Here is a 25,285-nt window from a genome sequence, read left to right as displayed (position 1 = left end):
ATAAGACAACCACAAAATAGTGCAACAGCCCCTCACAGATGACTGTTGTGCACCAACAACAAGAACCAAAGCACAAAATAAAATCCAGGCCTCTCTCGTTTTTCACTCTTTGTCGCTCCTCTTTTTTATCCTTCCAGGGCTCCTCCGTGGGACTCAAGACCTGTGAGTGGATTCACTGCACTGGCCTTGTTCTGTTCCCACAGCCCCGCCCCCATTCATCACATACTCCCATTACCCCTCGCAGGCCGGGAGCAGGGCTGTATTAAGACAGTGTGGTACCTCAAAAGCCCCCCCCCCCATCAGACATAATTAAGGTCATTTCTCAAATGTAATTCATTAACATTTACGAAAAATATTTTTAAAGCTTGTGTCATGTGGTGCTCCCCTAGTTGTTGTGAACAGTTGGTGGCCCAAGTGCCCTTATGGATAATCCGGCTCTGGCCGGGAGCGGTGAGGCGAACCTAATAGAAGCCACCAAACACTTTCATGTTTTCCCTATTTAAAGACTTTTACATGAGTAATTACACAAGTAAGTATGATGTTACAAAATAAACAGTGGCAATTTCCTAAGCAGATAAAAAAATATCATTATAATGTATGGAGGAAGAGCAGGTTGCAGCACTTCGACCTCGGTTTAGTGATATCATCACTTTTGAAAACTCCCCTCCCTCTCCCCGTCTCCCTGAGATGGGAGAGGAATGCATCCACTCGTCTAAGTTGAGGGAAGAACATAGTGGAATATGGAAAAAATTGTGGTGTTTTCCTTTAACATGCTTAATGCATAAGCAAAACCAGCATCCCACATTGGCTCCAGTGTGAAAAACACACCGTATGCTTATGATTAGCTGTGATAGGAGACTTTCTAATGCCACTGAAACACTATCATATTTAGATTTGATGTCTTTTACTGTATATCTCCATTGCCTGGGCAGCAATTTTATATTTTAAAATCTAGAAAAAAATGAAAATGGGTTAGACTTAGAAAGAGTTGACTAATCTCTCTGACTGAATCACGTCGGAAACCACAATAAAAGAGACATACAAACAGAAGGGAGAACAATGGCTCTATTTGTGTGTAGTGTTGCTCCTGAGGGTCACTGCCTGTACTTGGTGGTGAATGGCTTTGAGAGAAAATGATCCATTGTGTCTCTTTACTTCTCACTGGTGCGATAGTGTCAAAGGTTGTGGGTTCGTGATCAGTTCCAGCTGATTCTTCAAAGACTTGGTGAAGAGATCTGCTATGGAGTGGTAGGTGATCTCTTCAGTGTGTTTGTCATTTGTTAGTGTTTGGGTGGTTTTATCTGCATGCTCTTGGAAGTGTATTATTGTTTTTAATTTTATACATTGCTGAATAATTTTAATTGAACATGATTTCACTGTAAACCAGTGTCAAATAATCAGCACAATTTCTTTAATTTTATGCAAAATCTCATATTTGTTGCTACATCGCAATGTATGTTTCTCAGATCACAATCTGTCTTCCAAACTAAAAGTCGTATAAGCAGCGTTCCAAGTCACTGCAATCTGCAATTTCTGTAAAATCTGCAATCTAAATTATGTTATCAAAATGGTGTAAGCAGAGGCCATTGCAAAGTCTTTTAACTGTGCAGAAGTTGGAAAAAAAGTGCTGAAAATCAAACCGTAAAAAAAAAAAAAAAATCATTACTCAAAACAAAATAATGTTAACAGACAAAAAAAAAAAAAAACTTGAAAAATAAAATATGGCAAAACCTATGGCAAGACAACATTTCAGCCATTTAATACTGCACAATACAGTTTCACATTGTTGACAGCCTTATAAAAATAAGTTCATGTCATGTAATAAAGTTAATTTAAATGCTTGTGGTTAATGCCACATTTTTACCTAAAGTAACCCCAATTGTTCAGATCGAAGTGCACTTGAGTGTAAATCTCTAGTGTGTGCAGCAAGTGTTTTTTAAGGGCTCTTTACTGTTGCAGCCAAATCTTTGACCTACATCGGTGATCTCGTTCTGTGAACTGACTGACCAAAGAGTCATTTACTCATGTGGGGCACAAAGGTACCTATCCAGTGTTATTCTGTGCCTTTTTGCCTATTCTAAAAATAATATAAAAAGCACAGTTTAGTCAGCATTGTCTTACTGGGATTCTACAAGTAACTAAGGGGGTTTTTACACAGCAGCGTTTTTGATTTAAAACTTTTTATGCATTTTTGGCTGTTTATTTACACAGCAACAGCATTTTGGGGACCTGAAAATGCAAACTTTTGAAAATGTGTCTCATGTATTTGGTTTGAAAATGATGTCATATGCATTGCTTATTACATGTTCAGTATATAGGTACAGCAAGTGTGTATGCGTGTAGTGTTTCGTTACAAAGGGACATCAACATCGCCAACTACTGGCCTGGCATGCATAATAAAGCATTTGTAGTCGTTTTTGCATTTCCTTGTGAAAGGGAATGGTTTTGACAGTGCTGTTCTCTGTACGCAACACTTTAAATGCAAAGGAAACACTTCAATGTACTGTTTTGAGTACATTGTGCAAATGTACCCCAAAACAGAGACCAGACTGTAACAGCAGCGGTTCTCTTCTGCTTCCTGTGTGGTCTGGATCCATGACAGAGCCAGGCACAAACATGAGGGTCATGCACTTGACTGTGACCAGATTGCAAAACAGATATTCACTCAAACATTCTAACAGAGCAAAATCATTCTCACTGTTTGGATGTCTAATGAGCACTTAATATCATTGGAAACACAACAGAGCTTTTACTGTTCTTTTATTGGGGTTGGGAATGCTAACTGGGAAACGTTCCCTGAAAGAGGTATACTTTGGCTATTACAAGCAGGGTTTTTTTTTGAGGCTTATGGAGAGCAGTGATTCTCAGGGTGTCCACAAGCAGGTTCAGAGAGGTGTTAAAGTGGTGTGTTCCCTTGTGGTTGATATTTCATTGCTTGTTGAACTTCTAGTGAATTCAATTTCTACTCTAAATGAGTTTTAGCATTTAAGATGCCATTTCTGTGCCCAGGGGTTCTGACTTCAGTTTTCTTTTCTTTTCTTTATTAGCCTGATAATGTTAGCTCTTCTCACCTTAGAAAGCAGTGTTGCTGTTGAAGCAGTCCTCTCTGTATTCAGATGTCATGTCAATGCTTATTATTAGTGTTATACTTGGTTTTAGTGACATAAGTGGCATTTATATCTTTATGTCTCTCATTCGTTGTTCTCAGAGTTAAATCTCAAAATATAATGCACCCAATTGTTTTTGACTCTGGGGATAGGCATTCTGGCTCATGTGTGCTTATTTGCTTGCCAAAACCATTTTGAATGCAAGAGACCCCCTCTATTAGATGGCTCTATGCTTTTAAGAGTAATGTTGAATGCAAGCTTAATCAGGATCACTGTCCTGGGGGTTCAGTGTTGGCTATATATATATATATATATATATATATACAGTATTGTTCAAAATAATAGCAGTACAATGTGACTAACCAGAATAATCAAGGTTTTTCGTATATTTTTTTATTGCTACGTGGCAAACAAGTTACCAGTAGGTTCAGTAGATTCTCAGAAAACAAATGAGACCCAGCATTCATGATATGCACGCTCTTAAGGCTGTGCAATTGGGCAATTAGTTGAATTAGTTGAAAGGGGTGTGTTCAAAAAAATAGCAGTGTGGAAAATGGGTCGTTCAAGACATTGTTCAGAAGAACAGCGTACTTTGATTAAAAAGTTGATTAGAGAGGGGAAAACCTATAAAGAGGTGCAAAAAATGATAGGCTTTTCAGCTAAAATGATCTCCAATGCCTTAAAATGGAGAGCAAAACCAGAGAGACGTGGAAGAAAACGGAAGACAACCATCAAAATGGATAGAAGAATAACCAGAATGGCAAAGGCTCAGCCAATGATCACCTCCAGGATGATCAAAGACAGTCTGGAGTTACCTGTAAGTACTGTGACAGTTAGAAGACGTCTGTGTGAAGCTAATCTATTTCCAAGAATCCCCCGCAAAGTCCCTCTGTTAAAAAAAAGGCATGTGCAGAAGAGGTTACAATTTGCCAAAGAACACATCAACTGGCCTAAAGAGAAATGGAGGAACATTTTGTGGACTGATGAGAGTAAAATTGTTCTTTTTGGGTCCAAGGGCCACAGGCAGTTTGTGAGACGACCCCCAAACTCTGAATTCAAGCCACAGTACACAGTGAAGACAGTGAAGCATGGAGGTGCAAGCATCATGATATGGGCATGTTTCTCCTACTATGGTGTTGGGCCTATTTATCGCATACCAGGGATCATGGATCAGTTTGCATATGTTAAAATACTTGAAGAGGTCATGTTGCCCTATGCTGAAGAGGACATGCCCTTGAAATGGTTGTTTCAACAAGACAATGACCCAAAACACACTAGTAAACGGGCAAAGTCTTGGTTCCAAACCAACAAAATTAATGTTATGGAGTGGCCAGCCCAATCTCCAGACCTTAATCCAATTGAGAACTTGTGGGGTGATATCAAAAATGCTGTTTCTGAAGCAAAACCAAGAAATGTGAATGAATTGTGGAATGTTGTTAAAGAATCATGGAGTGGAATAACAGCTGAGAGGTGCCACAAGTTGGTTGACTCCATGCCACACAGATGTCAAGCAGTTTTAAAAAACTGTGGTCATACAACTAAATATTAGTTTAGTGATTCACAGGATTGCTAAATCCCAGAAAAAAAAAATGTTTGTACAAAATAGTTTTGAGTTTGTACAGTCAAAGGTAGACACTGCTATTTTTTTGAACACACCCCTTTCAACTAATTGCCCAATTGCACAGCCTTAAGAGCGTGCATATCATGAATGCTGGGTCTTGTTTGTTTTCTGACAATCTACTGAACCTACTGGTAACTTGTTTGCCACGTAGCAATAAAAAATATACTAAAAACCTTGATTATTCTGGTTAGTCACATTGTACTGCTATTATTTTGAACAATACTGTATATATATATATATATATACATACACACTTTTTTGGGACTATTCTAGACTATCTTAAGTCGTAAAGTAAGCAGTATATATATTACAATCCCATGCATTTATTTTCACCAAGGCATATATATTTGATAAAGCAAGGACATCTCTGTTGAAATATTGTCCCTGTGTGTTCAGAGATAAAGCTTACAAAATGTTTTTCATATTATCGCTACGACCCAGAATCTGCCCCACCTAAATTTACGGTCAGGAGCCGCTGCTGGTTGCATGGCATTGCATCAGTTATTGACCATCCGTTATTGAAAGCCTCACATTAGCAAACTATTAATTATCAGATATGTTTGCTTGAAAATGTGCCCGTTTTAAAACCAATACTGTATTTTGTATCTCATGCAATAACATTTATACATCATTCATACATCATTAAATGTAGCCTACACCCTAATATTCAAGGACACTGTACACATGAGGAATTTACTGTATATTCTATAAACTTTATTTATAGATATAACATTTAACAATATGAGGCTTCTGACCCAAGTTAAAATGCTCAACTTTATTTGGATTAGCTCCTGCGTCTGCAAGAGAGGGTTTATATCAGCATTTCTTGTTTGCATACAATCACCACCTACAGATTGGGTGAAGGTTTCCTGCAAGTAAATATTGTGCTTTTGGAAGCTGTATTTTAAAATAATTAAAATCTAATCAAATATATTTGAACCCAATTATAAATTTAATTAGGCTTTAATTCAAATTAGATCTCAAAAGGCTGAGACTCTGTTTAAATTAATCATAATTGTAAATGCATTTGTAATTTGGATATTTCATTAGTCTAGATTTTATCATTTTAAAAACATTGGTCACAATCCATAATCCACAATCGGGCTGCAACTAGTGATGAAGCAAGCAAAGGCCAATGAGCTTTTGATACCACTGACATAATGGCATAACACTTCTTGAGGGTCCATCATTTGAATTTTCTAATGAGTGCAAAATTAATATATTTAATTATATATAATTTGTCGATGAGAAATTCTACTGCACAGGTCACACTATTATTCGCTCACACATTTTGTCTTCATTTAACTAATTCATTACAACTGAATACTTCATTTTTTGGGTTATGGATCTTTCTACATGAACACTTATTTAAATGGATAGAAAGCAAAGTCACTCTAAGCTCATGGTGTACGCAGGGGTACACTACATTTCACAGTCCTGCCATCTAGTGGTCTCCAAAAATACCACAGCAGCAAATTCAGATACTATTGAAGTATGTGATGAAAGACAACAAATCTAACTAACCTAAAAATATCTTAATTTGTGCTCCGAAGATGAACTTACGGGTTTGAAACAACACTAGGGTGAGTAATTAATGACAGGAATTTCATTTTGGGGTGAAGTAACCCTTTTAAGTGATAATAGAATACTTTAATGGAATCGGGGGATGTTACCAGTGACATGATGTCATCTTCTAAATTCCAGTTCCAAAACAGATATATGTCGGCTACTTTCCAGAGCACAAAACATCTGATTACAGGATAACAGCCACCTGACAGAACCAGAAATATTGTGAGACCAGCATGCATGTCAGTGTGTTTATCAGTATCGCAGAAGCATCATCATTGCATAAATTATGCACATATCTTCTTCTCATGTCAGTCATGCTATATATGATCGCCTGAGATATCACTCGTGAGAGTAATTATTGCTGTCAGAGCTGAAGTGAGGAGGCCTGGGGTGTGTGAGTTGGCTAAGTTCACCCAGAACGCCTCTGAGGAAGAGATCTGGCTCTCCGTTTGCTATTACAACACTGGCGACCCCGGGAGTGAAGAAGAGTCCGTAGGCTTCGCCTCACACCCTGCATGACATGGAAAATTTTGACAAGATCATGTGAATGAGAAATAACCCCAGGCTTGCTGAAGTGGAGTGTTAAAAACTATTCCATACGACGAGCGCAGTGTCTATGATTGTGTTGGCATGCATGCAACAGCTGTAAGCTCCACATGTTCTGGTGTCTGGGTTCACTTTCAAATCCATGGACTTATAATGAAAGAAAAAAAACAAAGCCAATTAGAGACCAAAATATTAAATACAGACATGCTAAAAAAAACTCAGAAAAAAAATAAGAAACTGAATAGAAATGGCTTATAACACGGTAAACCTGTGCCAGTGAGACGTTTTTCTTCAGAATATGTCAAAGTTTTTATCTATTAAAGCTATTATTTATTTTTGTTTTTATTATTCAATGCAGGTATTTATCTGTGACCTAGCCATGGAGAACAGAACGGTCCGTCTGTCAAACTGCTGTTTGTGAAATACTGTTTTCAACTTCAGCTGGACTGAAGGAAATGGAAAAAAGATTCGGATCCAGGAAAACACCATTTCAATCCAGAAAAGATTACAATTTATACTCTTCTCTGCAATAAAAGTGAAGCACTTCATGATTTACTGAACAGACAGAAACGTTTTTTCTTTCAGCAGCTACGCTTTGAATTACTGATTTTCCAGATTACAGATTTATAATTTTTTTTTGTATTTAAGTTTGATCTATAATTTTTACAGTTTTGTCTTCAAACAACTGACCGGTTTAAGTGTGAGCGCACTGATCTTGGATAAGGGAATGTGTTTGTAACTCTGTACAGCCTCTTCACAGCGTGCAGCAGTAGATATACATGATCTTGTCATTTGTGTGATGTTCCAGCAAAGTCCTTCTGCACTTGAATATAGTGCTAGCCGCACGAGACACTTCAGACTTCTCAGGGAAGTTTCTTTGGCAATGTTGGCATGAACCTTTGGGCAGTTGTTCTAAGTCATCTCAGTAGATTCATGTTTTCATCAAACTCTCTGTAAGTGGCATTGACCCAAAGGCAGCCCTAAGCCTGGCTCAATGATGAGATGTAACCAAATGAGACTGCCACAACAGAAACTGCCGATAGGTTAGCCTGCCACACTAGCTGATGGGTCCTCCCAGTGTGTGTGTGTGTGTGTGTGTGTGTGTGACAGAGGGAGAGTCAGTATATGATAGCGGTTCTTTGGACAGGCTTTGGAGAAACATGCTTGTTGTTTAGATGGGGGTTTCTGTCAGTGTTTCTCTGAGGCCACTTCTCAGTTGAACTTGATTTATTACATAAACCCTGACATCTGTGACCTGGGACCATCCCCATGAATTTAAGATTTTTGGAGAAACTAAAGTTGACGTTAGAAAGAGAAAATATTGGTTGCTCACTTCACCTGTCAGTCCAGCTGCATCATTCTGATTGAAGAAAGCAACCAAAGCTTTGAGGACAGACGATGTTGCCCACCCACTACTGAAACTAGTTAAAGTGACCATTTAAATTTGGTTTTCATGCATGAAATGATGTCCCTGACAAATACAGTAATACTAACCATAATGTTGTAAGACAGTAGATCGCTTTAAATTAATGTTTCTTTAAATATATTTCAAATTTAATGAATCATTACATTCACCACCATTTATCGGAGACTGTGTCGATTAAAAGCTGTTGAGCACCACTTTTACAATACATAAAGATCATGTCATGAATGTATACTTGACAGTTAAGGTTATGTTCATTATAGATTCCAGATGAAAATGGTGAATCAGTGCATACTGTGTCATTGATGGACCACTTTTATGCTGTTTTAATGGTGCTTGCTTAGTCATTTTGAAGCTTGACAGCTCCAGTCTCCATTTCATTACAAAAATTCAGCTTTTGTGTTATACACGAGAGAGAGAAAGTCAATCAGGTTTAGAGAGTGTGCAAATTATGAGTTTTCCCAGATTTCTATTTATTTAGGAATAAGAGTTCATTTAGTTTTTTTATAAGTACAGATTGACCAGGATATCTAGCACATGTCTCCTCTGATCATGATAAACCACAGACATGTGCAGAATACATATTTGCATACAATGTATGTTCTTTTTTTTATGATGATTGGTGATTGCTTATTGATTTTAAGTATTTAAGTTATTGCATATGGATGCTTTTGCTTACATTTTTGAAGTCCTACAGATTTTGGAGCAATGCATGGCACATGACTTGGTTGCATCCCTAGAACGGGTGACATGAATGGGTGCTGTACCTAAATGGCTATGAAGTTTTAGCAGACACTCATCTTGAGAATGACCAATGAAGGGTTTAATGCAATTTGCAATGTGTTCTGTCATGGAAGTGGTCAGAGTGGCATGGCCTCTGGAGGATGGAGGCCAAGAGCCCATCTGAATGAGTCCTGCACATCAGGCTTCAAAACACACGTCCATGGAAGTCCACTGATAGTTTTCTGCTCACTGAACATACAGTGCTCTGTCATGGCACGTATACAGCGAATGAGATCGTAAGGCACTCCCTCTAGACAACAGCCTTTCTTCTGCAGAGCTGTGATGAGTTTAACAAATTAAAACCATTATATAACACAAAGATATTAAGGTTCATCTCCATCTTTCTGCATTCAAGTTCTGAATAATCATTTTTTTAGTTACATGTTTATTCAGATCATTAATACTGCATAATTTCTGTTGTGCTCTAAAGTACAACTATTATATATTCACATGATCATATATATTTTTTTCAAGTATAGTCAGACACAGAATATATACAATTTTCGTTCTCTGCAGGGTTCGAAATAAGCAGGGAACGGGGAAATAATGGCACCAAAATATGCCCACACAAGTCATGATTAAAATCATTGACTGCTTCAGGGAATGGGAATGTTCATTGCTAACTTTATTCCCAGTTTGAATAACTGTTTTGTTCTTCATACTACTAAGATTACAGGATATGAGAAGTCTTGCTATTTTAATACATAAAAGCAATAATCTACATCATAAACAGTTCTCAGTTTAGTTTGTCTATGCAGTCAACTATAATATGACACGCAGTTTTCTCACAGATGTGGCAATTTTTAATGTGTTCTATTAATCAACATTAAAAATCATTATTACAATATCTGAGGAAATAACTGAGGGTGATGATTTCATTACTTTCATTACCACCTTTGCAGTGTGACTTCTGCTGATGTTGAAAAATTGTATTGGTAACAGCCTACAGTATTCTGACTGATTGAATAAATAATCAAATAAACATTTGACCTAAAATAAAACACAAAGGCATTTAATAAGATAATTAATTACCTTAAATAAATTAAAATATGTTTAAATGCCCATGCATGGAAATCAATTAGATGATGCAAGTATTGCATCTTAAAGGGGGGGTGAAATGCTATTTCATGCATACTGAGTTTTTTACACTGTTAAAGAGTTGGATTCCCATGCTAAACATGGACAAAGTTTCAAAAATTAAGTTGTATGTTTCTGTTCCAAAAATACTACTTCCGGTTTGTCACATGTTTCGGAAAGTTTTTTTCGAGTATGGCTCTGTGTGACGTTAGATGGAGCGGAATTTCCTTATATGGGTCCTAGGGCACTTCTGCCGGAAGAGCGCGCTCCCGTATAGCGAGGCTGAGCACAGACATTTCACTGATCAGAGCGAGAGGGTCGCAAAATGTCACAAAACGAGTGAGTTTTTGGTTGCCAGGGCAAGACAACCCTGCACAGATTACCAAAAGAGAAACAGCATTAAGGGACCAGTGGATGGAGTTTATTTTTACAGAGCATCAACGGAGTTGTGAAAGTGTTTGTTTGTTCCCTGCATTTCGAAGATGCTTGTTTTACAAACAAGGCCCAGTTTGACGCCGGATTTGCACATCATTTATTTCTTAAGGATAATGCAGTCCCAACGAAAAAGGGTCAGGATTGTGTGTTGGAACCGCATGCGGTGAGTAAAACTGCTTCAAATATCTCTGTGTTGTTAACTTAGCTATCGGCGCTTAAGCACATCAAGTAAACAACATGCGATGTTGTCATCAAACTGCACTTTCCACATGTACAGCTTAAAAAAAAAAGACGACAAAGTGGAACTTAGTCATTTTCCAAAACCGCTAAGCAAATATATACAGTTTCAGTACATACCACATAGAGAATGATTTCTGATGCTGCTCTTGATCTGATTCTGGATCATAAATATACGCTGAATCTGACTGTTAGTCGTGGTTTGTTTTGGTTGGTTTTGTCCTCACGGTGTCACAGCTTCCAAACGCTCTCAACTCAAAAGCCTACTGGCGCTCGTGATTCTTTAGCTCCGCCCACACGTCACGCCTCCAGCCACTCGTGTTTTTCCGGGAAAAATCGGTACAGACTATCTTTCTCTTATGAATATAATAAAACTAAAGACTTTTTGGAGTTATGAAGGATGCAGTACTACTCTATAGGTACTCAAGATTAACAAGATATTGAGTGAAAACGAGCATTTCACCCCCCCTTTAATGAAAAAGTTCAACAATCTGAGATGCATGAATGATGGGACACACAATAACCTCCCTAGATGAGATGGAAAGTGTCTGGAGAAAGCTACTTCTTGGTGGCTGGACAGTAAAATAAAGTGAAATCAAACTGGTCAAAAAAGAGGCCATCAAGCCCAATAAAGAGTCAATGTTTGTCTTGTTGGAGGCACTCCAGATTGCTATGATCCATCCAAACCAAAAATGCATTTTGAACCCCGTCGAAACAATGTCTCCACTTTTCCAATGCCAGCTTGACAGCCAACAATCCACAATGGGGGTCAAGCAATATTACAGGAAGACACATGAAGCATTTGAAATAACATGTCAATGACAAATACATTTTCAGCTAAATCAACTACATTTTGACAAATACCATGAGCATGATCTAAAATCTACTTGAATTTTGGTTTTACAATTACTCCAGACTGTTTCTGAATGTAGCCTATCTCTGATTTCCAATACTTTAACAAGATGACCTCTTAAAAACTATCATGACACTCAACATATTTTATAGATATTATTGGTGGAAACTGTTTAAATTGAAACAGTATTTTTGCAAGCCAGAATACACTTGGACACAGAGTTGGTTGACCTGCTCACCATCAAGAATAAGAACCTCTGCCAAACCCAAATATGCTACAGTGTTCCTTGGAGAACATCCAAGCAATATGTTGGATAAGACACCGTGTGGTGCATTGAAGATCTTGTCTTTCCATCCCATCTCCTACTCCTCGCATGGGCATAACATCTAAATATTATGGCACGCATCAAATGCCAGGCACACAGATGCTTTATATTTAGTCAATCTTGCTGAAAGTAGGCGATTAAGCTGCTCGTGTTCAGTATGTTTAGGTTTTGTTCCTCCATGTAGAACACTGAGCCAGTCACGCTTTTATAAACACATTTGATCTTTTCTCTTGTAGCATATTTAAGTGATTCTGTTATGATTGCAGCACGCGAGGGCGCCATGGCAAGTGTTCTGGAAGTGGAACACACCAGCGGTCAGTCTAGGAGTTTAAACTCTTGATTCAGGGCCATTAGCCCGAGGAACTCTTTCTCTCGCGGTTTTTTCTTTCTCTTTATACTTCCTCTCCCGACGGAGCAAGCGAGAGTCAGTGATGAGTGTGAGGCGTCAATGAGACTGACTGGCGGTCTACAATGGGCTCACGGGATGCGGAGCGATCTCTGCGGCTGTTAGATGATGATGATGATGATGATGGATCACGATTTCTTTGACTGCTTCACTGCGCGCACCTGAGATGGAACGCTGAGGGCTCACCGCAGTTTGGCGGGAAGTTCTGACCGGATGGAGCGCGCGTCTTCTGGAGGTGTTTCCTCGGCGAAACTTCCCAAGGTCTGTAGTTTCATCATAATAACACGCGTGACAGACCAAAGATATCAGCGATCTAAAGATCCCACGAACATTATTCGTCTGTTAAACGTATTTATTTTATAATGCAGTAGTTCTTAGTATTTAGAATTTCTTTATGTCAAAAATAAATAAGTAATAAAACAAAAACAATACATAAATAAATAAATAAAACTTTATATAGGCTACTGGTAATTTAACTATTAATATTAAGGACACTTCCTTTAACTCCAAACCACAGGTCAATGCAATGAGCGCTACAAAATACAGATACAAAATACATACAAAATAATATATATATATACACATAAAGGCTACAGCAGATCCATTTTTTTTTTTTCAAATTAAACTTTCTGATTGTTAGTTTATTTAATTCCAGGTTTACAGTAAAAGAAACGACTTGCTTTCAGACTTTGATTCATTTGGATGTCCATGCAGAATATTATGTATGTGTTGTAAGTGACTTAATTTCAGTCATATTCGAATGTATATGAACAAATGTGTGAAATGTACTATAGTATCATAACTACAGACCATTAACATAAAAATGTAGATTACCAACATTTTGTAAAATAAATGTTGCTTTCATCACAAAATGCTTACCCCTTTAATTCGTTTTTATACACATTCTCTGTACTGTATAAAAAAATATAAGTTGATTTCTTGAAAACGGCTCAAATCAACAAGACTATTGCCAACAGATTTTGTTCACTGGGCATGTTTTAAGACATTTTGTCTTCCTTAACTCTATGGTAAATCAAACACAGCACGTGTTTTACCTCACTGAATTGGCTGTGACAGTATTGGTGTTTAATTGCACATTGTGTAAGTTTCCGTTGCAGATTTACTTCAGTTTTGTCTGTGTTTCGCAGTTTTATGGACAGAACAGATAACAGATGCACACAGTACTGTAACTGCAGATTTAGCCCCATGTGCTAAGAAATATTTAAACATTTACAACTGAATCTCATCTGTGTTATTAACTTCTGGGAAAGAGAATTTGATTCCAGGAACGAGACTGAAGTAATAAGGTCATAAACAATGTTGAATGTAAAATAATATGCAGTGGTAACAATAGGACTTATTTCTCATTGATTGATAATGATTTGAGTGGCAAAAAAGTGACTAATAGAAATGCATAACCATAACTGAACTCGACATGACCTTACCTTAACTGACCTGGATAAATGACAACCTCTTTACTCTTTACCCCATGTACACAACCTGAAAAACTGAATTCGAAATATTTCATTTCAGACTCAAATCACTGCTGAGGTTTTAGCAGCTGCATTTAAAGATGCCACACTTTTTTTAACATGTTCCTTTGAAAGGATCCACTCAACCAAACACCTATTTTCCCTGAGGTGTCTCAGGCTATGAGGTTCCACAAATAGTGAGTACCATCTGTGTCCAGTTATCCTTGCTTTCCTCTAAGATACACAATGTGAGCCTGTGGCAGCCATTCCTGCCGGTTCAGATGGTATGGGAGAAGGCAAATCCCACATTAGGGAATGGCATGTTGAAAACACGAACAGGGGCCAGTTCGTATACTCCAGGGAGAAACTGATTTTTCTTTTGCAAACCTTTCCAAACACGTAAATCTATGTTCTAATTTGCTGTTTTCTAAGCTCCTTCCCTTGGGGTTGATCTTACTCGCTCTGTTGAGATTTTAATGAACTGGATCCTTATCCTTGATTTTGATCGAGGGAGTGAGTCTACACATGTCAGACATCTCTATATACCACAATGCAATATGATTTTGACGTCACGGTGCAGATTGTGTGAAGTTACCCCCGTGCAACACAATGATAAACGAGTTATTTTGAAATGAAGCTGCATAATACTTGTTGATAACTGTTTGTTACACAGTCATAAATTATTGCATTGCTTTTTAATTTGTTTGTGCAATATTTTCTCCATTCGCCCAAGCAACGGGAAAAAAAGAGAGTAAATAGTAAATCAGATCCATAGATTCCAAAGGATTAGGATTTAGGACTTTTGCTGTCAGCATCTTCCAGTTATTTTGGCAGTACAAAAGCAGTTCATTATGCTGGTTGATATTGCAAACTGGAATTGTTTATCATTGTCTGAATTTATCATCATAATTATAAACACTCTACTTTGTAGTGCAAACAGTTTTACTTTATTAAGATGGTTGCACACCAGACATATTAAAAAATAATTCTTGCAGAAAACAGAAAATAGCTTACTTCAGCGTTGAAAAACTAGGAACAAGAAAACTCAATGTGAAACCAGAATATAGAGAATAACTGGAACATGAAACAAATCAAGTTAAAAACTTCAAGAATGAAGTCCAACCATCTGGAATTATCTTCTGAAATCAGCATTTTCAGATAGTACTTAGAGGATTTTGCATCTGAACTCTTCATTTGTAATGTTATTATTTATTTATTTTTTGCATATTTTGTATATGAACACTTCAAATATAGAATTTAATAGTATATGTAATAGTATAAAATATTATAAACTTATCTTACCTTCCAAAATAAGTAAGTAAATAATTAATAATGCAGCACCTCCCAAAGTTTAAGTGCCTTTTTATGCATCTAATGTTTAGAATGTGCTTGGGTTTTAACAAATAACTGAATGTTTTCTGTCAAAAATAGTTTTTTTTATTAATTACATGTTTAATGCACATGTGCTGTAGATAATTTTTGAAATAGTAGAATGTTTACTATATAAAATGTCTTTATATATTTGTTTTTTGTTTATTTAATATGATTTTATAATGTTTACTATGATATCACTTTGTTTTTAAAAGAGCTAAAAAGACTCAGTTATGTGTCGGATCATGTTCTGAATAATCTTTGTCAGACAGACCCATGGGCTGAGCTCTGACTGCAGTTTTGAGTTTTGTCCTTAGGGTCTTGTTTAGGAACAATTCAGCTGTGACCTGAAATAAACCGGAGTCCGGAAATGACTTGATTTGTGTGTAGTGAGAGCGAATAATGCTTCATTGTGTGACAGACATCCTGTTACCTTACCTGCAGAAAAATCACTCAATAGGAAGTTCATCCATAGGAAACCATTGGCAAAAAATCCAAGAAGTGTTCTCAGGAAGATCTATGAGAAGGGCATTGATTATGTATAAGGTGTTTGTAATGTGCATCATTCACAGTCATCCTTAAATTTGTAAATTTGAGTAAATTTGATTATTACAAAGAATATTCTACCTCTTACATGTATTTAACTTACGATAGACTATTTTAAGGATTTTGCATGTAAAAGCACAGCCCATTATGTCTATTCTCCAGTACCTCAAACACACCAGACATCACTCAGCTTTTAAAGGAAAGTAAAGGTGTTCTTTCAGTTACACCAGTCACGGGTTGGTCCAGAAAAGAGTGAAGCTGAGGCAAGGATATTTATTTACGCAACAAAGGAATCCAATATAACAGGATAAGCTAAGCAAAAATGCTAAAGTTTGATATAAGCAAATGTGATTATGTGTTATGTGCATGCTATGCTAAAGAGATTAGGCCTTTATTTAAAATTATGTTATCATTTAATCACCCTCCACTTGTTCCAAACCTATGAGTTTCTTCCTTGCTTTCTTGCTTTGTTAATGAAAATGCATAATACAGGTCATGGCAATCAAGTCTTTTGTGTAATTTTTTTTTTTTGTATCTTTTATATATGAATGCATGTCAAATTTTTTATTTGTTTTGGCTTACATTTCTCATTTTCCTTTATCTGCAGAACATAAGTAAAGAGCTACTGTCACCAACATGAGTTGGAGCTTTCTCACTCGACTGTTGGAGGAAATCCACAACCACTCCACGTTTGTGGGGAAAGTTTGGCTGACTGTGCTAATTATCTTCCGGATCGTTCTGACCGCTGTGGGAGGTGAGTCAATCTACTCTGATGAGCAGACAAAGTTCACCTGCAACACTAAGCAACCCGGCTGTGACAACGTATGCTACGATTCCTTCGCCCCGCTGTCACACGTCCGGTTCTGGGTGTTCCAGATCATCATGATCTCCACCCCCTCCGTCATGTATCTGGGTTACGCCATCCATAAGATCGCCCGTGACTCAGAGGAGGAACGGTGCAAGAACAAGATTTATCAAAAGAGGAACTGCCACAGTCGGTGGAGAAATGGACACCACCTAGAGGAGGTCTTGGAGGAAGACGACGCCGAGCCAATGATCTATGAAGAAGACACGTTGGATGAGCAGGAGGTCAAACCAGAGACAGACAAGGGCAAATGCAATGATCCAGGGAAGCATGATGGCCGCCGTCGGATCATGCAAGAAGGCTTGATGAGGATGTATGTGCTTCAGCTTTTATCCCGTGCCATCTTTGAGGTGGGGTTCCTCATGGGACAATATCTCCTTTACGGCTTCCGCGTTAACCCTTCGTATGTCTGCAACAAGATCCCATGCCCGCACAGAGTAGACTGCTTCGTCTCTCGACCCACCGAGAAGACCATCTTTTTACTCATCATGTACGTGGTGAGCTGTCTTTGTCTGCTGCTCAATGTTTGTGAGATGTTCCACTTGGGGATCGGTGCCTTTCGTGACACTCTTCGTAAACGTCGAAGAAATGGTCAACAACCTCCATATGGCTACCCTTACTCCAGGAACATTTCTAGTTCTCCGCCTGGATACAACCTGGTGGTTAAATCTGACAAACCAGGTCGCATTCCCAACAGCATCATCCTACAGGACCAGAACATGGCCAGAGTGATTCCTGAACAGCATTGCACAAGTCCTGATGAGAATATTCCCTCTGACCTGGCTACACTGCATCATCATTTACGAATAGCTCAGGAACAACTTGACATGGCGTTTCAGACATATAACACAAAAAACGCTCATATCTCCAGAGCTAGCAGCCCTGTGTTTGGTGGCACATTGACAGAGCAGAACCGGGTCAATACAGCTCAGGAGAAACAAGGTGCACGACCTAAAGCCAGCACTGACAAGGCAGGGACAATAGCAAGAAACGGAAAGACTTCTGTGTGGATTTAACTCTTATCTGACTAGTCATGATGCATTATCCTCCAAAACATATTGTTTAGTTAGTGAGGGCATGACTGAACATTATGTACCCAAGTTCTGTTGAACATTAAACAAAATTGAACAATAAATATATTGTAGAAGGGTAGTATTCATTTATGAAACTCTTTACCTTGCTTTACTGTGTTCTCCCTTCCTCTGAATAATTACTTATGTGCTTTTATAGATATGTTACATATATTAAGTGTGACTTTCCTCTAAATTCCAATGCATGCAAGTGTATTGACCATATTAGAAGTCTGTCAAACAATTGAGTCTTTAATGGATCATTTATTTAATTTGACTATATATGAACAACCCCATGTATCTACTGTGAGACCTATAAGTTCTCCTCTTTATGTTGTCTAATTATTTTTAGGTTACATTTACACGACAATGATGTAGTCAAAAACGGAAAATAATTTTTCCCTTATGTTGTTAAAAAGTTTCACGTATACACAACAACGTTTTCAAAATGATTTGCGTCAAACATATATGCGAAAGCGGCCAAAAATGTTGTATTACGAATGCCAGTCCAGTAGTTGGCGCTGTCACCTTGTTAATAAACAGTAACTGTAGGGAAATGAGGATTATATGTTGTATTTGATACGTCTCTGCTGTCGGTTGTAATGTTGGTGAAGTAAATCCACACTTTTCTGAAGAAGCGTTAACAAACTCTTGAGCAGCAACAACAGTACCATATACTCCGCCATTGTTGTGTATGTTTGTTCGCGCTTGCCTTTAAAATCGACATGTACTGCGCATGTCTACATACCTTACATTTATTACACACATGTATGACGTCACCATTTGTTTTCAGTCCCCAAAATGTCATTGTCGTGTAAACGAACAGGCAAAATGCATGAAAAGTTTTGGGGTAAAAACTTGTTGTGTAATCGGCCCCTTAACCTATGGCTCTGTTCCAAACCAAAGTCACTGTCACTGTATATCTTATGGATAAAGCAATCCCAGAATGCATTGTGATGAAAATGTGATCACAAATGGCAGATGAAGAGCAACCCTTCTATAAATATACTTGCTGTATATATTATAAAAAATGTATTAATCAAAATTATCTAATTAAAAATGCACTTTCACACGACACAAGTGAATGTGCTTATGTATTTTTCATAACATCACATCTTGCCAAATACAATTGGAACCAATTGTCAGTGTCAATTGTGAATTATTTGTGCTGATCAGTGACATTTAATATTGTTGCTTAGTACCTATGTATCTTATGATGCTTAAAAGACAGTAGAAAATGAGGCAGCTTGAGGTTCAGGGATACCTCTCATCCTTTACTCACTTTTCATGCCATCCTAGATGACTTTCTTTCTTCTGTGGAACTCGAACATAGATTTGAGAGAAAATATCCTTCTTGGTGAGTCCATATAATGCAGGCTGACACTTTTAAATCCATGCAAAATATAACAATGTTAATCCACACTTCCCAAATTGAAGAATCAATGTCTTCAGAAGTAGAATGATAGAAAAATACTAATAGACTATAAAACCATTGCTTTAACGGTCACCCTACTGTGAACATCAGCATGTTGTGAAGCATGATGTAGGCTTTTTTGTGACAATTGCGTGCGAAGTGACGACCCTCCAGGACTGAATTTGAGTGTCTGTTCAGGCAGCCTTGTGTTGATGTATCCATCTCTATTATGTAATAAAAATCTGGAATTTTTTAGCAAGTTGTTTTGGCAGCTTATTTTCAATAAAAACAGTTTTTTTTTGGACTGACAAAACTTGCATTTGTTTTTATAGTACAAGCACCTCTTAGACATCAAAAGATTTTTATTTTGTTATGAAAATTGCGTGATAAGTGACGTCCTCTGTGCTTCTGTGTCACTTCTTGTGCAAGTTTCGACTTATAAACCTGCATTTGAGAGTTGGCCAGAATCTATGGTTTATAGTTCATTGTTTTCTTTCAGAAGACATTGGTTCATCTATTTGGGTCGTATGGGTTTTTACAACGTGTCAGCTTTGAGAGACCTATCTACTTGCATTATATGGACTTATAGAGAGGAATTATTTCTCTAATAATCTCTGTTTGTGTTCCACAGTAGAAAGAAATCTACGCATTTAGGACAGTACAAGGGGAAGTAAATGATGAGAGCATTTTTGGGTGGGGGATGCCAAAATAATTAATTAGTCAAAAAAAAAAAAAAAGATTATGACGATTTTCTTGGTTCCTTCTTTATAAGAAAAAACATGGATGTGCATATAAAATGAATGTGCATTTATAGATTATTTTTGCATTTATGTTATATGGCACTAAAATGATGGATTGAGCCTACAGTGGTATAAGTTGTACCATTGTCTTATGAAAGCATATTTTAAAGATGCAAGAAGGAAATTTAATTACAGTGAATGAGGACTAAGGCTTTCAAGCTTCAATAGGACTCAAAAATTGATCCATATGACTTGTGTGTTATAGTTCAAGTCTCCTGAAGCACTAAAACAGTTCTGTGAATTTAGATCATTATTCACTTAAAATCTTTTTTATTTCATATAAAATTAACGAACAGTTTAAATGATTTGGCATGTACTTGTTCCTTGTCAAAGAGGGTGGTATTGATTATATTATGCATCAAATAAAAATACAGAAAAGCCCTACTATCCTCATAAAGATGGTCAGGTAAGAGCATCTCAATCATCAGTCATTCTGTAAACACCGTCACGGCTGTCGAAGCAAAGGTGACTTAAAGCAGCATTTCTTTGATTTTGATTTAACTTGTTTTCCATGGTTTCCAAGAACATTACGCATGCAATTTACCTCTGTGTGGTGTAACAACTATGAGTAGATATAACTAGGTTTTGGTGTGTTGGTGGCAAATTAAGTTAAATTTTTATGATTTGATTCATACGGAAACAAACAACAAAAAAGTGAGTATTATTTTGTAAGCATTCTTGGGTAGGACTTTTGAGAAGCAAGATTTCAAAGCAGTTTTCTTTAGAATCACTATTCCAAAATGTGCCTTTGCCAATTACAGCTTTACTGCTGATGTTTTATGATGATTAAGAATAATAATAACTAGGGTTAATTTATCAAGACTGGGTTTGAGATTTTTTCCCACTAGTATATATACTGTACACTAAAACATTATTTCAGAAATGTGCATTATTACAGTGTTCAAGTGTGTGAATGGCAATCCAGAAATGAACACAAGAGATTCATGTATAAGGTGTGATAGCTGACCAAGAACTGGATCACTTGGCATGTCAAAGGTGAGCTTACTTTGTATTTTTTTTACTTTGTGTCCGGATATGTACGGATAAGCACATGGATAACAAACCTGTCTAATAAACTTGCCACTGTGTATTACAAATAGTGTTGGCTCTTTTACAAACCACTTTATTCTTTCTCTTTTGTAAGTTGCTTTTGGATAAAAGCATATGCTAAATGCATAAATGTAGCTAATTGTAAATTGATAACGTGAATGTGGATAAGCAAATGGATATCAGATAAGAACATAAATCAATCATAACACAACCTGAAGCACTACAGACTCATCTCCCGGACTATGGTCATGGAAAAAAAAATTAAACCATGCATGTCAGCAACCACTTCTAGATCTGTATTACCAGTTATTATTTCCAGGCAGTCTATTTTCTTGATGAACTAGGTATGTATTCAGATTGAAATAAGTAAAAGTTTTGATAGCACACTATGAAAAACTCTTAATAGTATGTTGTTCTTGAATAGTTTCCATCAGGGTTTGCTGGGATAGGAGGTATACTCCAATCACTCCCAAAAACAAGCTCATCCAATCATACTTGAGTATTGTCACTTTCTTTTTTTTTTTTTTTTTTTTTTTACAAATTTCAAATTACTATGATAAGGACCAAGGAAAGGTTTACAAAACAGGGAGCTAAGACGGCGACAAATTTGTATGAAAATGTATTAGATTTTCGAAATAATCCAATAAAATCAGTTGCGATTTGAGATGCCGAGATTCCGTCAGCAGGGGTTGTAGGACACGCCCACAACAAAGAAATATTATGATCAGTGCCACCAAATTTCAGGAACCAAACATTGCTATGTTATTTTAGAATCGCATAAAGTTTACAAAGCGGTGTTTAAAAGTTTAAAGGGTCGATAGAAAACACTCAAATATTAACCATTTTCGCGAACGAGCGATGTTTCATGCATATTAATAAAACACGTATCTGATTGGACGGGCCAGGAACGACGTACGCGATTATAAATAAATATTCATGAGGTAAACCTTCACCATAGTAGGATTCGTGTCGTTTCAAACGCACACGCAGTGCAGCATGGGAATTAAAATGGAAGGTGAGAGACAACACAACACAAACCTGTGTCGTTCTGAGCAATTGTGAGCTTTAATAGTTGCGCTGAGGAAATCAACACAATGCAGAGGTTGATTTTGTTTAGCAGTACGTTCAGAAGCGGACTTCACGCGCGCTGTTTTCGCTGCTCGAGACATGAGAATGCGTGCTGGACTCAGTTTAGAAAACACTCTCAAGATCAACCCAGCGATGGTCGAGTACACTTTAGCTGTTACAGCTTACCGCACAGGACTCTCATCAATGTGTCCGGACAAGACACGAGCTCATTTCTTCAAGGAATAATAACCAATGACATGTTTCTCCTGGAAGAGGACGCAGTGCGCGCGATGTATGCTCACATCCTTAATGTTCAAGGAAGGACACTGTACGACATCATCCTTTACAGGTAATATACCGCATTGTTTGAATATTTCTAGCTTGTTTGAATTGTAAAGTATACACGAAAAGTCATATTAATGTGATTTTAAAAGTTTTGTAAGTAAGGTTCGTAAGATGTGGGCGTGACCTCAGCTTTATCTCTCTGTCCCACCCTGGACTGTTAACTTACTGATATATGATTAAGAAGTTGTTCTTCTGCTCTCTTCTTCTACGTGTCAGTAAAGCCAGCATGGTTTAGCAGGCCATAAACATCATAAGGAGTTGATATGTAAAGCGCTTACAAATGAGAATCAAATGCATTCACCCAAAAATCTAAACTTGCTGAAAATGTACTAGTTTTCAGGCAATCCAAGATGTGGATGAGCTTGTTTCTTCTTGCGAACAGAGTTGGAGAAATGAATCTATTGCACAAATGCAAATCATTAGCTATCATAAACTGCATATGTAAAACCAATGCTTCTCTCAAAAGCGAAACCTTCTAATATGAACTCAAACCAAATTATTTCATTGTTCTTTTTCTGATAAAGCAACAATGATGTCTTTGTGACACAGAAGTTGCACAAGTACATCTTTCAGCCACAACTGAGATGTTTTTATTGCAGATTTAGTTGCAGCAAACGGCACAAACGTCTGTGCGAAGGAACCCAAGGGAAAAAATGAATTGCTAGTTAATCTCACAAATAAATAGTAACATTACATTTTGAAGTAGAAAAACATTTTTAGAGATTCTGTGCTAAACAAACGAGTTCTGCATGTTTTTCATGCATGTATTAATGGAGCTTTTTTTTCAGTTTAAAAGGGAACCCGGATGGATTTAATGGCGTGCTTCTGGAGTGTGACCGAACTGTACAGGACTCCGTCATGCAGCTTCTGAAGGTTTACAAGATACGTCGCAAAGTAAACTTCAGCTTGTGTCCCAGTCTCTCGCTGTGGGCTCTGTTACCTCCAAATAAAGCTGCAGGAGCGGGGCAGTCAAAGCCGGACGTTACTGCAGCAGATAAAGTGTTAGTACTGGAGCCAGACCCAAGAACTGAACTCATGGGCTGGAGGATGGTCACTAGCGGTCAGAATAACCCACAGGAGCTCGTCTCTGCTTGTCAAGAGGGCAACACTGAAGAATACCACAGCCATCGCTATGAAATCGGTATTAAACGACTAAAAGTCAGAAATGTTCACTTATTTAAAACACGATACATTTGAATATGCTTGCTCATTCTTTTATATATTTTAATATGGACAAGTCAGAATAAGCATGTTGTTTGAATTCTTACATAAATATTGTGTGACACTGAATTTTAACACATTTTATTCTCCTAAAACTTATTTGGAACCTGGACACTTCACTTACATTTAATGTGCTTTCTATGGGCACCATTAAAATCACTTCTGTAAATTTCTTTTGATGAGGATGTCTTAACGTCATTGACTCATATATACAGTATGTTAATCATAAGCAATAGTCATCATCTAAGTGCATATGGATATTGTTTGATAATAGTAGCATTCTGTATATTTAAATAAGGTAGTATTGCAGACTGTTCTGAAAGATCTGATGGTTTTCTGGTGATCTTGAACTCATTTCTACAGGACTGCCTGAAGGAGTGAAAGACCTTCCTCCAGGCGAGGCTCTTCCGCTGGAGTCTAACCTTGTCTACATGCAGGGAATTAGCTTCAGAAAGGGATGCTACATCGGACAGGAGCTGACTGCCAGAACTCACCACACTGGTGTGATAAGGAAGCGCCTGATGCCTGTCACCATGTCTGCTCCGGCCGAGACCCTGGACCATGGTGCCGCTCTTGAGACTGAGGGGGGCAAGCCAGCTGGGAAACACAGGGCAGGACTGGACACGCTGGGACTGAGCCTCGTACGCTTGGCTCATGCCAAAGAGCCACTAAAACTGAAATCCTCCGATGGCGTGACGGTGACTTTAAAGGCTACTGTACCTGACTGGTGGCCAAAAAACAGTAAAGATTAATCAATCCGCAACACTAGAAAGGGTAAAGGCCCACTTGAGTGAATTGTGATGCAGATCATATTTATTTAGCTAATTATAAAAATGACTTTCACACAGAAATCTGATGATGATGTTTTAGTTGACACCTTGAAATAAAATGTAAAAAAAAAAAATGTTTGTCTAAAAAAAAAAAGGGTAAATTTCTTTAAAAATAAATGGATGCCACATTTCCCTTATGTGGTATCCAGTCAAAATTATCAGTTTTTCTTTTATGCCAAAAATCTTTAGGATATTAAGTAAAGATCATGTTCCATTACGATATTTTGTAAATTTCCTACTGTAAATATCAAAACTTAATCTTTGATTAGCAATATGCATTGCTAAGCACTTTATTTAGATAACTTTAAAGGTGATTTTCTCAATATTTAGATTTTTTTTTTGCACTCAGATTTGCCAAATCTCACCAAATATTGTTCTATTTTAAATAACCATAAATAAATGGAAAGATTATTTATTCAGATTTCAGATGATGTGTACATCACAGTATTTTTTTATTTTGATTGACCCCTATGACTGGTTTTGTGGTCCATATTTAATTTGCATAAAGCAAACACATTACTGACATTTTAAACAAGACATCTAAAACATTGTTTTATCATCTTTGATGTACTGGAAGAAGCATGTCAACATCTTTAATGAAAGGTTTGTGTGCTCATAACCTAATATTTGTCATCAGTGTTGAGGGTAATGCATTACAAGTCACGGGAGTCACATAATCAGATTTCTTTTTCAAGTAACTAGTAAAGTAATACATTAATTTTACAACAAAAAATCAGCATTACTTTACAGCAACAAGTTGCCATGTTGAGAGCAATTAGGAGTGAACTTCAGAGGCATTTCCTTCAGCCTGAGACTCATTCATTTCACTTTTGGTATGAAAGGACCTTTAC

The 25,285-nt window shown here is 37.3% G+C and overlaps 2 protein-coding genes across 3 annotated transcripts; both read left to right on the top strand.

Annotated features, from left to right (window-relative positions):
• The first annotated feature begins 1,103 nt into the window (after nt 1–1,103).
• Nucleotides 1,104–18,846, top strand: gjc2 (gap junction protein gamma 2). Of its 2 annotated transcripts, none has more exons than XM_052548466.1 (2): nt 1,104–1,248; nt 16,379–18,846. In XM_052548466.1, exon 2 carries the CDS (start codon nt 16,408–16,410, stop codon nt 17,650–17,652), a length of 1,245 nt encoding a protein of 414 aa, XP_052404426.1. In that variant the 5' UTR covers nt 1,104–1,248; nt 16,379–16,407; the 3' UTR covers nt 17,653–18,846. The 2 variants fall into 2 exon arrangements, with proteins under 2 accessions (XP_052404426.1, XP_052404425.1); XM_052548465.1 differs by lacking the exon at nt 1,104–1,248 and adding an exon at nt 12,044–12,643.
• Nucleotides 18,847–21,918: 3,072 nt separating this feature from the next.
• On the top strand, nt 21,919–24,592 carry iba57 (iron-sulfur cluster assembly factor IBA57). Its single transcript, XM_052548469.1, has 3 exons — nt 21,919–22,387; nt 23,172–23,524; nt 23,968–24,592. The coding sequence occupies exons 1-3, from the start codon at nt 22,065–22,067 to the stop codon at nt 24,354–24,356; spliced, it is 1,065 nt and encodes a 354-aa protein (XP_052404429.1). The 5' UTR covers nt 21,919–22,064; the 3' UTR covers nt 24,357–24,592.
• Nucleotides 24,593–25,285: the final 693 nt, after the last annotated feature.

The sequence above is a fragment of the Carassius gibelio genome, chromosome B2 (genome assembly GCF_023724105.1).
Source record: "Carassius gibelio isolate Cgi1373 ecotype wild population from Czech Republic chromosome B2, carGib1.2-hapl.c, whole genome shotgun sequence".
In the NCBI taxonomy this organism is placed as follows: Eukaryota; Metazoa; Chordata; class Actinopteri; order Cypriniformes; family Cyprinidae; genus Carassius; species Carassius gibelio.
Note: the sequence above shows the minus strand (reverse complement) of the source record. Positions and strands in the feature narration are given on the sequence as shown.